Source organism: Mizuhopecten yessoensis, unplaced genomic scaffold (assembly GCF_002113885.1).
Source record: "Mizuhopecten yessoensis strain PY_sf001 unplaced genomic scaffold, ASM211388v2 scaffold10485, whole genome shotgun sequence".
NCBI classification, from domain to species: Eukaryota; Metazoa; Mollusca; class Bivalvia; order Pectinida; family Pectinidae; genus Mizuhopecten; species Mizuhopecten yessoensis.
In genome coordinates, this window is record NW_018408570.1 from 245,012 (window position 1) to 259,472 (window position 14,461).

Here is a 14,461-nt window from a genome sequence, read left to right on the forward strand (position 1 = left end):
CACTCTAATTAAAATTTTCATTCCATCGAAATAAAACAACAGAAAAACCCCCAACACAAAACAGTGTATTATTGCATAGCAAATTGAACTGTGGTATCATGCACTACAAAGCGATTGACTATGACGTCGCTTCGAAAGTTTAATGTACACCTAAATCTTAAATGCACAATTGCTGCCCCTGTGGACGTTATTGCCCTTACAGACAATTCTAAAATATTCATATACTTTGCAAAAATAATTATAGTCACTTAAACTTCTTTAAAAGAAGTAAGTACTTGTTCTTTTATTTTAAAAGAACAACATTCTGTTGAATATTCAAAAATAGCCGGACTTAGCATTATTTGTATATTTAAAATGTGAGGTTTATTTCTCGAATAGTATAAATAATTAAGCTTTGAACTGCTTTCAGGTTCAATGAAGCACGCTAGCGCTTCATGTTAGATTTGCCTTAATCCAGTTGGAATTCATATTGTCTATGAATGCCAACTTAAAGCAGTTCAATGCTTAATTATTTAAATTCAATGAAGCGCCGCGCTTCATGTCGCATCATGTTGAATTTGACTCTATCCAGTTGGAATTCATAGTGCCTATGAATGCCAACTGAAAGCGTTCAATGCTTAACTATTTGTCTTTATCCAGTTGGAATTCAAATTACCTTTGAATGCAAGCTGAAAGCAGTTCAATACTGATATTTACTATTTTTGGGAATCTGTTCAGCTCATTGAAAATTCTTATAATACTTATTATTATTCAGCATTAACTTAAAATATTGGATGTATCGTGCGTGCTTGTTCAATGAATAGAACAGCCATCGCCCTGGGAGGGTCAGTGGTCTCCAATGTAACATAATAATGATGACGTCAACAATTGGTTAATGGCACTCATAGCCTATATGAATGCCAACTGAATTTGGTAGGGATATATAGTGACAACGCCTTACGATGGTAACTATTTGTAAGTGAATGCACCTGTAATAATGGGTATAACGTCTGTGAGGCTATAAAACATACACAGATAAACAGTAGGCGTCTAAGCTACTTGACACGTGTTTCAAACTAATATTGTTTCATATCATAAGCCTCGGTGCTCGTACTGCCAACAAATTAGTTTTTCTGATATATGTCTTGATAACAGAGGCCCAGTTACGTCTAAGGCACAAAAATAAGATTGTTAAGGTATATTGAAGGATCCCCGTACCACTGCCGAACCTGTAGCTTCGCACTGGGAACTGTTTTACGGACATTTATAAAAAACCTCATACCATGCAGGACTTTTTATTCAAAAGAAAATCGATTAAATAAACAAAATACTATCAACACAGTGTACTGAGATAAAAAAATAAATAAAAAAAAGCGAACGGGGCTAGACAGGGAAAAGACAACTGGATTTCATTCAGTTTTATCGTTATCGTTTTAACCTACTGAGCTACCTGGTCAACGTGTGCTCCAATTATATACCACGACAGATGGTGTACTCAAGAAATCACACTTGGCGTTTAGTCGATAGCTGCCTGTTGTGTTGTGTTATCAGTTTAAAATCTGTAGTGACAACCCTTGTTAAACCCTCGATTTGATATCGTTGATTTATTACTTAACATATACACAAGAAGGCACCAATATGGCAATCTTTGCTAAGTAAATTTTGTCCTTTCGTGTGGTATTCCAAGTATGGTATTTTAAGTGGTGTTTCTTATAAAGTTTCAAAAATGATCAGGCGAGATTTAAGAAGCCATCCGAAGCACTGCAGATCTTCCCTTTTTCTTCATTCTTTGTAAACAGTCTGATATATGGATATAAGGTATTTCTCTTCTGAGGGACAAATCCGGATCAGAAAAGATTTTGAACATTTGATATCTCTAGCAATTACAGTCCTAGTAATGTTATAGATATATAATAAAACAGCTGTACATTAATTGTTGTTTTTAGCATTGCACGTTCAGTTTTTGCTGTTCGTAGAGAAATACTATTGTTTCATATACCTAATGGTCGCTTTTTTGTGACCTGGATAGTCTGTCAATTGTAGCTCAGGTGGCCACTTATACTATAATATTCCCATCTGGTTTTCTTATTTCGTTTTCTTGTTCACTGTTCTACAATAATCATATGGAAGAAAACAATCACAATTTCACTACATGAAAATGTAAATAAAATATTTGAACTTTGAAGACGATCAATATCAATAACAACATTTTACGCGAAGCCTGATATCCATAACGAATGTCCACACAAACATCTGAAGCACTTAAACAATCGGCATTTTCAATTTAGGTGTCCTTTATTCACTGCAAATACTTATGGGTACATGTATGTTGGTATCCATATGCAAATTCTAAAAGTATACCTCTATGATCTCACTATGTCTATTTATAGTATCATAGGCCTTCATAACAAAATCATCCGTGCATTCATTTCCATATTATTATATGTGCGAACATTTTGTTGATAAAGATATGGCAGACCTGACCACGCTGGAGCTGTACTGGTGCCCTTCCCTCCTTCTTACCTTTGTCACACAGATCGTTGGTCTAGTTACGCCATTTTGGTACCAGGTTACATGGGTTCAGCAGGAGACAATCCGGACACAGCACGCGGGACTGTTCTCTGTGTTTAATCATGCGGACTATTTTGTTATATGTGGAGGGTCGGATGTTTGTGAGGACTTCGATCCTAACTCTAGCACATCATGTAAGTTAACCATTTGTCAGCCCCTCCGAATTTCCAAATTGACCTTACCTATTAAATATGCATCGATGGAAGGGTAAGCGTATAACGGATTCATTATCGAGGTTATATCTTATGGGAACAGGTGCATTTGCGCTCGTTGCTGCATTTGACTTCCTTTAATCGGCGATCTTCTAGTTTCTATTTTAAACACATACTGCTATTATGTTCCGGTTGCCATTATGGTTTTGTTGTAACATTTTTGTAATAGTATCTATTTCAAATGGTATAGTAAAATTTGCAATGTACTTATCGGAGACAACATGCACGATTCATAAAGTAATATAACATAAACCATTATTCAATACGCTAGAAGTGTATCTTATCATACATTGTATGTTATTTATTATACATATCTCCTGCCATTAACATAGTGTTTTTAATATGATACATTACCAGAGATTATGTGACAGTAAACCTTACTAAATATAATAGCATACGTAACAGTGTAACTGCATAAGACATGTTTCTATAGTTTAAAGCGTTTCCCTGCGCAATGGGCGTGTCAGAATATGTGTCACTGACTCTTGTATAGAACGCAAAAATACAACGTAAACAAAATACCCCAGCGTAAGGCCGATATGTTATTAGCAGGTTAAATTTACCGTAAAATTGTTAACAAATATTTTAACAACCGCACAAAGTCATTCAAAAAGAAACTACGTCAAATGCAAAGTAAAAAACCTAAAGTTTTTAGGAATTTAAGTAATGGACTGCATGAACATACTGTTTATAATGATATCGGCTTGGATATTTTGTATGATTACCTAAAGGATGTAAATAGTACTATTCATAATTATTCATGTGATTTTACAAATGTAAGCAATGATTTGTTTGATATTCCTATTACTGAACAAGGGATACGTCGTGCTGTTAAATACATCAAAAATTGTAAATCAGCAGGTCAAGATAAAATCCTACATGAGTTCATTAAGTCATCAATTGATATTTTATTACCTTTGTATATCGTACTTTTTAACAAAGTTTTTTGATACAGGTATAATACCAGATGCTTAGTCAAATAGAGTTAGCATGCCAATAAACAAAAAGAAAGGCGATCCTAGTCTACCTAGCTGTATGGGCAAATTATTCACCACTGTTTTGTATAATCGATTAACACTTTTTGTTGAAACTAACGACATTCTATCTGAAACCCAGGCCGGTTTTAGAAAAGGTTACTCTGTAATAGACCATGTATATACCTTATCTTCTGTAATTACATATTTAAGAAGTCGTGTGCATGATGATCCGGACATTGGTCTAAGCTTCTTAATTCTGGAATATCAGGAACACGTTTTAATGTTATTTTTCAAATGTACCAAAACATAAAAACATGTTTTAAACATAATCGTAATGTATCGCAATATTTTCATTGTCAATCTGGTGTACGACAAGGGGAAAATCTATCTCCTCTGCTATTTGGCATTTTTGTTACTGACCTTGAGACCACCTTACAGGGTCAAAATTGTAATGGAGTTGCTATAAGTGATAACATTTAACAGAATATTTAACGATACTCGTTTTATTATATGCTGATGATACTGTCATCTTTGCTGAAAAAGCAGTCTACGTGCAGAAATCATTATCAGTTTGTCAAGAATATTGTGTATAGCGGAAATTGACACTTAACACAAGTAAAAGTAATGTCAATATTTTGGTTTTAAATGCCACAGGTTACCTGGTATAAATATCTTGGATTCACTTTTCAAAAACTGTTCCTCTTCACTGGCAAAAAAGCATATAGACGATCAGGCCACTAAGGCTATGTTTACATTGGAATGAAGGATCCGCAATTTAAATTTACCAATTAATTGTCAGATTAAACTTTTTGATCAAACAATTTTACCAATATTGTTATTCGGTTGCGAGATTTAAGGTTTTGAAAATTGCTCAATTATTGAAAAAGTAAATACGGATTTTCTCCGAAGTATTATGAATGTTAAAAGTAGTACATGTTATATGGTGAATTGGGACGTTTTCCTCTTGTAGTTTATATCAAGAGTCGTATTATAGGTTTCTGACTTAAATTAATAAATGGTAAGCAAAACAAATTGTCTTACCGTATCTATAAAGCCCTATTTGCCGATCATATTAGTGGTTCCCGTACCCATAAATGGTTAACTTTTGTTGAAAATATTTTTAATGAAATTGGCTTCAGCTACGTATGGTTGTCACAAAACATCAACAGCCAGAATAATAAGAACCTACCTCAGACTATTTTAGAAAGACTCAAGAGTCAGTATTTTCAACTATGGCATGATCCAGTCTATCATTCTGGTAAAAGCATATGTTATAGAATGTTTAAAAATGAAAAAAACCTAGAACCTTATCTTTTGATCTTACCGAAAATTTAAGAAATACTCTCATACGTTCGCATACGTTATAGAACATTTAACCATCGACTCCCTGTTGAAGTTGGTAGGTGGGGAAATGTTCCTAGGGATGAACGTATATGTTCATTTTGTGATTAGCAACTTATTGGTGATGAATACCATTATATATTTGAATGTAGCTTTTATCGTACTAGAAGATGTACATGTATGCCAAGATATTATTTCCCGTTTCAAAATACTATCAAATACCGTGAACTATTTTGCACAACTAACATGAAATTAATGAAAAACCTTTGGAACTTTCTGCGATGTGTATTGCCACCATTTCAGTCTCCAGGCTAACTTACCTATTCCAACGCTGTCAATTGTTTATTGTGTATGTTACTCATGTATCGTTTGTATCGATCTTAATGTTTAATAAAGTTCTGTTCTGTTCTGTATATAATTGCTATATTGATTGCTCTTCCTATCCATTCATCTGGTGACCAATTACATTTTGTCGACGCTTTTCGCTTTCGTTTTCATTTCATTGACCACATATGTTTACGCAATTTTATTTGTCAATGCCACTCTGACTTTAGTTTCATAACGTCTGATACATTCTCTGTTATACACCGGCTGACTGTCGCAAGGACGTTTAATACCATTTTTTACAAGTATATAATAAGAATATCTGACGGAATTGGTGACACAAAATATGGTATTAACATGTATATATAAGGATATTGCTTGCTAAAAGATAATTTGATACTCATTACTCTTTTCTTCAAGTATAATGGAAGACTTTATTTTCATTAAGTACACGAATTGAATTAAGAAAGCATTTGGCCGCACATGATCATGAAGTCACAAGAAATATTGTGTTTTTTTATCGTAAAAGCTGCTTTCTCATTTGTCAAAGAAATATGCATACTGGAAATATATATCACCCTTAGAGACATCATAAACCCGTATTCCGTCTTTGTGTATTGCAGAGTTATCTTCTCTTGGGAGCACGTATTGATTGGTACGTCACTTGTTTGTGAGAGTAACGTCATCAACTTTTGGGAAAACGACGTAATTTTCTCACACAGACCAATGACGTAACAATCAATACCTGCTCCCAAGAGAAATTAACTGCAATACGCAAAGACGGAATATGTATTCACTGGTGAAATCGTAATGCTATCATGAATTTTAACTTTGAACCTCGCTGAGGCGACGATTACATGTTGTATCATATACTACATGTAAGTCGTTATGGCGTCCAGAAAGTGTACATTTAAGATAATTTTACATGACAGTATTACCTGACAATGTAACGTAAGTGTATTGTAAACAACACAGGTGAAAAAGGTAAACAGATGAATATAAGCCACAGTCTCTCTGTAAATGTACTAATGTGGTAATTACATAATGTTTACGGCATTTAATCCAGACAGACAACGGACTAAGTGAAATACAGCTGATATAGTGACATGATTACCCACTTTGGAGATAGAAATTGTTTTCTCATTATTCCTTCTGTCATCAATCATTGTTTACAGTAGTGATAATATTGTAAATATTGAGGACACGACTTCCCACGTAAAGAGATTTTAGTTGCCAAAGTTTGCCAGATAAATATAAGAGGGAAAAAAATGAGATAAAACTGTAACACGTCCTTGACCTCGTCATCTTGTCTTTCATTACTAGTTACAAATGTAATTATTACACACTGGCCATCATCAAACTGCTGTCATGGTCGGCCTGAGCCTATATAGCATTTGTAAACCTGACACTATTACATATTTATTAATGTAAATTATTTCCTCTTGTTTTTGCAGGGAATTATGATATCGGAAAGACATTTTTGATGGCAGGAAGTGTGTTCCTCTTGTTAGGATCTGTGGTGTCAGCTCCTGGATGTTCAAAAACGATTGGCACACATTTTCGAATGTTAGCGAGAATATGCAGATATGCAGGTACTTAAATACACGATAACGTGATTCCCTCACTAATTGCAAATGTTAAAAGGGATTTTTGATTCAATCTTCATTGGTGTAAGACTAAAGTATTCGAGATAATACAAATATTATTTATTTTTTAATTACAATATCACATGAAATGGTACGTACATTGTAACCGACAAAATATTATGTGATACAAAAAAACAATGGTGTGTGTATGTTCTACATTGCGGAAACCTAAAATTATGCAACAACTTATAATATGTTTATTGTAAATAACGAAATACAGCAAACAATGGTATGCTTTTAATGTTATAGCAACATTTGTTCAAAAAACCTGATGATATGTTTATTGCACAAAGCAAAATTAATACAACAAAGTATGATATGTTTATTGTATTTAGAGAATTAAAATAGCAAAATGTATTTAAAGAATTAATTATATGTTTATTATTCATAGCGAAATTGATACAAAGCTAATGCTTTGTTTTTGTATAGAGCGAAATTTATAAAAAAAAAAACACACCCACTAATGATATGTGTATTGTTTATAGCGAAATTATACAAAAAAACCGAATGGTATGTTAATTGTATCCAGCGAAATTTATTGTATATAGCGAAATTCGTGTTTAGTATATACAGATAAATCCATACCAAATTAATCAAACTTATGATACAATTTCAAAAACATTTCCCTTTCCTTTTTCCGGAAATTTTGAATCTGCTCTTTTTAGCCGTGTGATTGACTGATTGATTATGATCTGACCCCAAAATAATTTATTCCAACTGTATATATACTTTTCAACTGTATACATGCCTCAGAAAGCTATTTTACTGTTAAATTTGTGCTGTTCACATTATATTCACACCCGCATACCTTAGACTTTTTATTTTTCGAAAGAAATAAACAGTGGAGGGAGTAAGGGGGGGAGGGGGNTCAAACAAATGCTACAATTTGTTTAGAATTTCTATCGCAATCCGACAACTAATTTATCAGATTCAATGAAATTGATCTGTTGGTTTTGCCTCTGATTCCACGGGTTATCAAATGACATCAAATTCTGATACGTATTGCCCCTTCCCCAAGGGCTTTGAGCAAAGTTTACTAATCATTACGTGTATGCTTTTCTATTGAGGGGAGTGTCGTTTGTTCGTTAATTTCAATGGTTTAGAATACCCTGTCAGCGTACTGGCCAGACAATAGCCAACTGAGCGGTATGAAAAGATATGAAAATTTAATGATTTCAAATGTCAGTCAGTCTGAATTGGAGATGGCTCTGTTTTAACGATTTATCGGAATAGTCCGTAAAACTGATCTGTTTAGAATTAAATTAAGGTCGGATACACATGCCGTAACATCTAACTCGTGACTAAAGTCGGTTCCATTCCGTCCGGCAAAACTTGTGTTTAGAGTAGTAAAATTTAGAGTGTGGACATTTTGTTGTAGCATATATTTAGAATCTTGAAAAAATGTGCACGGTAGTTTTGTCAAATCTTGACAATATAGCTTAAGATTAAATAAATTAACAAATCTGAAAAAAAAAAAAAAAAAAAAAAAAAAAAACCAACTTATGATCCGTACTTGGCCCACTGGTTAGCATACCGGGGAGTCAATAACTCAACCATGACCAGTCCTTTAGGTAAAGGGTGTCACCCAATTACACTGTATTATTAATATCGTCACTATTGTTAAATATTTGTTCAAGTACTTTTTAAAATACATAAATGTACACATTCCATAAAAATTGCATATTACCATGTCTTTTTTACAGAATTGTAGTTGTTTGAACTTGGAATATTTCATTTTTTTTTTTTTATCAAAAACAAAACAAAACTGCATAGGTGGAACTCGTTTTCGCGATTATAATTGAATTAGTAGTACCGTTTGCCTTAACTAACCCTATTCATATAACTGTTCATCAGTACTTGGACTATTGGTAAACAAACCAACTAGGGTACATACTCCCCACATATTAATGATTAACGTTGTCCAAATAAGTATTACATTGTTTCTCACGTTAAAAGGTTTTAGTTACCAAAGCTTACTTTGCCAATTAATCGCTGTTTGGTTATAAGCTGGGAGAAAAACCACAAAAACCGCTTTCTTGGATAATTATATAGAAATAAAATCAGGGTGTAGAATGTCCTTATTTTTTTTATTTTTTTTTCAAAACAGTGTGAATATTTATGCTTGTCTATTACTTATTGATGTACACGTCTAATGGTGTGTCATGTTTTACAGCCTGCCTCACCCTTGCCGGGTGTCTTTGGATTTTCGTTACATTTTACTGTGACACGATCACGTACCAGGCCTACAGATCGTTTGTGTCGCTCCAGCTCGGCCATTCTTTCTACTGGACAATGTTGACCGGCTGCGTGTCACTTGTTTTCACCTGCGTTCTGTACACTTTGACCTCAATTAAGGACGCACGTGTGACACAAGCTAACTTGCATGATGACATCATGCATAAGGATTGCATTCCTTATATTATGAAATCTCAACTTTCAGCAAAATAAATATCCCATATTTATTTCTGACTATATCAACACGTACTTGTTTTAGGTTGGAGTGTTTTTGTTATAAATGATTCAAAGTTTTAAACATAAAAGAAATAGGAATTCTTTTATATTTTAGCTACTATTATTAATTATCAAGTGATACTTTTTATAAAGAATTTAAATGAACAAATTGAATGGACGAGTGAATGATACAAAATGGACAGATGCGTGATGAATGGAATGTAAACAGATGCCTGGCTGCATGGTTGAATCAGTAATCATGATTAGATGGACAAATAAACATATTGTGCCCTGTTTGTGATAGTTGTAAATATTTGTTGTTGTTTATTTCGAAATTCAACCATATTACAGATATTGTCATTTAACATCCCAAAATTATTTAAATAGATTCTTATTGTGAGGATACAAGTTTGTAATCTGTAAGACAATACTATATGAACTTTTCCAATCTATATTTCTAAATTTTTGTTTCAATACCAATTTTCTTTCAGCTGTATTTACTCATTTAATTTTACTATTTAATATGTCATACATATGCAAGACCACACATTTGTGTTTTTCTAACGAATCAGAAAGCACGAGTTTATTGCGCGAATGAATGTATTCACGAGTGCGCGGAGCAACACAGAACGTTGTATTTCAAATGTCATTTGATAAGCATTTTGCCAATGGAGAAATAACTCCCGCCTAAAGAGTCGGCAACTAATGTCACCTCACGGAAATAAACAATTATCCTAAACTCTTTAACGTTTCAGTATACCTTCGATTTATCACACTTATTTCCTGTTCTTCCAACATGCTATTTGTTAACTTGTATGGTACCTGGAGAATTAACTATATTAATCGTTGCATTTGCAACCTCTTTGTCGACTTTTACGTTATTCCCGGATTAATGTGAGAGAAAAGGAGTCAAACATTACGTAGGCATAGGGTATAGAGAATGCATACAATCGGGTGTTTTAAGATCAAGACATCGGCAAAGCTTCGCTTCTGATCTAAATTCTGCATCCCCGAATAGAATGTTTCTGTCCCCAATTCCTTCATAATAATGAGTCTCAAATACATTTACAAAGACACTTATTCCAACCATATTACCACGAGTTGGACTGTAAAACATGTAACGTTGTCAATGAGATTAAGTGCCCCCTCAGTGATAGGAACAATCTACCAGTACGCCCATCAGTGATCATTAGTCAGCGATTAAGTTATTGTAATTAGAATGCAGAGCTATACATTTATCAACAATCATCCAAATCGTTGGATACTTTTTATGATGGTCCGTATAGACCAGGAAATGTATCATTCTTGGATCAGTTCAGGTGGTACTCAGTGTCGTAGTCGACGTAAGCATAGTATATACTTGATTATAGTCATTACAGCTCCGTAATGTTATAATGATGAAAAATGAAACTTTATATTTCAAGACCTAATGTAAATGGGATGACACAGAGATAAAAACGTGATATACGCATTCATGTTGCACAATATATCACTCGAAAGCTGATTGGAACAAACAGACAAATGTTGGATGAGTTCTTGTCCGTTGGTTCTGATAAAAAAAAACACCATATCAGATATATTGATTTTACTAGCCGTCTAGTATACATAGCAATAGGCCGAAGTTCGACATATTGATAAAAGGAAACAAGAGGCAATCAATATTACTTACATCTTGTTTCATATATCAGAATATACAAGCCATCGATTCCAACTAATTGGATCTTAAGTGTGCTATAACCCGACACTGCAGCAACTTGTGTTAGATGGGTTAGTAACAATATCCCACCATGTCGTTCTGTCAGGCCATTATAGCCGACTTAACCATTATCAAAATGTCCAAAATATCGAAAAGCACCATTAAATTTCCTTATCCTTATGGATTTTGTCGAGAACATACTAGAAAATGGGCAAAGGAAGATAAAATGCAAAAAAAAAAATCATTGTAAATCTATACGGCAATTTATACAGCAACGAAAATATTACAGATAAAGTTATACGTTGTAGACAGATCACATCGATTATGTGTTTGCTATCAATGGTTTTGTTCGAAAAATTCCATAGAATATAGTTTGTACCTTTATTCAAAGTTTATAGAATATGCACGGTGTACTGACAGACATGACTAAAAACTAGAAAATCTTATTCGAAATCATATGGTTAACGTAGACATCAAAAATTTTAAATTGATTTGTTTGTGTTTTACGTCCTATTAACAGTGATGACCATTAAAGGCCAGATTTTGTAAATTAAGCTCGTATGTATCTGCTCATGTTGAGGTTACAAAATGCTTGTACAATTTGTCAATTTATTCCGGATTTAATCAGTGAATAGTTAGCCAAGTCGATTGAAATAGAAAGAACCGCTACCAACCATAACAAACATATCATTTAATGAATTACCCCGGGGATCAGCTAGAGAGACCAACTTACAAAATCTTCATTTCAAAATGTATGATAGAGTAATTCATTTACAGCACGTGGAGTACACTTGTCGAAAACCCTTTTGGTACTCTATAGGTCAGTTGTCAGATGGTCACGTAGTAGCACTTCCTCACCATCCGGTGCTTATTGTTTTAGATATGTCGTATTGAAAGTGGGTTTGACATTATTTACTTCTGAGTGTTAGGACTATACATTTTTTAACATTTAACATACTATTGTAAACAAGAATAAAAATCCTTTTAACTGTTATTAATGAAAAAACAATATATATTAAATGATACTGAAACACTGCAAACATACATGTAGATTGTAAACATACCCAATGAAGTAGAGTAATATCCGAGAAATGGGAAGATTCCGACTCCATACTTAACAGAATGTACATATACTCAAAAAGAAAACATTCGTATGTCTCCCTGTAGAAAATCTGTAGCCCTCTTGAAAATGAGAATTTAGTTGGTAGATAAATCACATTGGTTTGGTTACAAAACTAATCTTAAGCTGAGGCTGAGGCTGTCGGAATAGGACAGAGAGTGAAAATCCTTGGAATGTTCAAGTTGGTCAGTTGAAATGCCTTCATTAGGCTCTGGTACACCGACGGTTAGGAAATCTATGGATTCACATATCTATTTTATCTGAGTATTGCTTTGCAAAGAGTGGGTGACGTCTAGAACGTTTCAAGGACTGTTGCTTCCGCAAACATGTCCATTTAGGTGGCGTTTGCGTAATGTTTTGGTATGGTGTTCGCGGGGGTTACTACTCCAGGCTTGTTGAAATTTGACTAGGGATTCGTTACCGTGATGAAATATTGAGACATGTTGCTATTTCCTTGTTAGGTGGTAAATGCACATGCAAAAACCATGTTATCAATAGAAATAAGACATATTTGGATGAATATCACACTTCTGGCAAAAATGTTAATATAAAAGTAGTGTCAATTCACAGCCAATCTGGACGTGGTAGGGTACAAGTATATCATCGTTTTTATTAATACTTGTTTTAATGTTTACAATGGCTACAGAATGGCACAAAAACCTTTGTTTTGATTTTATGATACATTAATATTTATTTCGCCTTTGTAAAAAATGCATGTGTACATGATTAAAGTCAAAACGAACAACACTCAAGACATAAAACCAATGGTTCAAGTCGCTACAAAATGTACATAGACTTTTCTGCTGCCTTTTACAGTATAACAAACCGTTAAGGTACGGACATCAATCGCCAGGGTTACTACCAAAGTAGAACGATCAACTCAGCAAATACCTCCAACAAAAAATTCCTCGGTCCTATGTTCTTCACGAAAGCATGTGCCATCGGTTTGACCCTCAACAATATCGATCAGCACCGCGTTGAAAAATGCAATCATCTGTTTAAACTCTATTTGTACTCCAAAATTAAAAAGTTTACAATTACGAGACCCACCAAAACACTCTTGTAAAAATTCTCTTTATCTGCAAATTCTCTATTGGTCCTCCAAAGGTTGCAGTTACGTGATTCCAAAAACACTCTTTTACAAATATATCTATCCGCATATGAAATGCAACAATGTTTTGCGGGAATTGAATGTCGGAATAAAAGATAATGAAAATGGTGACAGAGCAGCCAAAAAAAATGCATGGAACTCCTAGCAAACCAATATCGAACAGCCATATACAGATTACACTCACACAGGTTACTGCACAGTTGATAATTGAACACTGATACAGTATTCCAAAATATGAATAACATTGCATCATGCAGCTGTTTGGTCCTTCTAGGACTCATCGGACAAATGGTAGCCCCTTATCAAATGATTATCCTGGCCCTAAATGGCCATAGTTTTGTATGGGCCCTTCTACTGCTTAATAATTCACATAGATGCCCCAGGTCGCAACACACCTAAAAACTCTAATGACCATAAATATGCATGCGAGTAATGTATAAACCAATAACGTCACAGCTACGGTTTTGCTACATGAACTTCTGTATATTCAACAACAAACTCTTTCCCAGAAAGTTTTACGAGGAAAGCACAGCAAACCGGTCAATAGTTAAAAGTAACGCCCTGTCAATAGCTAACTGATTGGCTGTTAGCTGCGAGCAACAAATAAGATTTCCAAGTCAATAGTTTGAATGTTGCCTGCTGTTTCATGCCTTTACAGATAACAGTCATAACTATTTCCAAAATTAAAAATTCCATGATGATGGGATCAACTGGATGAACTGTTTCCTTACCTCGGAAAATGGTTTTGATTCTTGACTCTAAAATGCATCATTTTTAGCTTTCTTTTTTATGATAATCTACATGTTTGCAGATGTCCAGTAGAAACAGACTATATAACTAATTAATTAGCCAATTACTGTATGTGAAGGGAGTCAGTCATTGTGGACAATACATATAGGATATTTACTCCCTATAACACACACATACACATAAATACATCAGATGAACAGATACTTAGGCTACCTGAATCTCTATAAATAAATACACATTCAACAAAAACTCTTTCCCTGGAATATTTACAAAGCAAAGACTG

General features: G+C 34.0%; 1 protein-coding gene across 2 annotated transcripts; it reads left to right on the top strand.

Moving 5' to 3' along the window:
- Window positions 1-1,550: 1,550 nt before the first annotated feature.
- LOC110460837 lies at window positions 1,551-9,786 on the top strand. 2 transcript variants are annotated; one of them, XM_021514015.1, is made up of 4 exons: window positions 1,551-1,629; window positions 2,447-2,684; window positions 6,859-6,996; window positions 9,224-9,786. In XM_021514015.1, exons 1-4 carry the CDS (start codon window positions 1,618-1,620, stop codon window positions 9,496-9,498), a joined length of 663 nt encoding a protein of 220 aa, XP_021369690.1. In that variant the 5' UTR covers window positions 1,551-1,617; the 3' UTR covers window positions 9,499-9,786. The 2 variants fall into 2 exon arrangements, with proteins under 2 accessions (XP_021369690.1, XP_021369689.1); XM_021514014.1 differs by lacking the exon at window positions 1,551-1,629 and having other exon boundaries at window positions 2,417-2,684.
- The last annotated feature ends 4,675 nt before the right edge of the window (window positions 9,787-14,461 follow it).

Coding starts and splice junctions, on each gene's coding strand:
- LOC110460837 (XM_021514014.1), top strand. CDS start 2,423: ATGTGCGAACATTTTGTTGATAAAGATATGGCAGACCTGACCACGCTG. Junction 2,685..6,858: donor TCCTAACTCTAGCACATCAT/GTAAGTTAACCA, acceptor TTGTTTTTGCAG/GGAATTATGATATCGGAAAG. Junction 6,997..9,223: donor GAGAATATGCAGATATGCAG/GTACTTAAATAC, acceptor CATGTTTTACAG/CCTGCCTCACCCTTGCCGGG.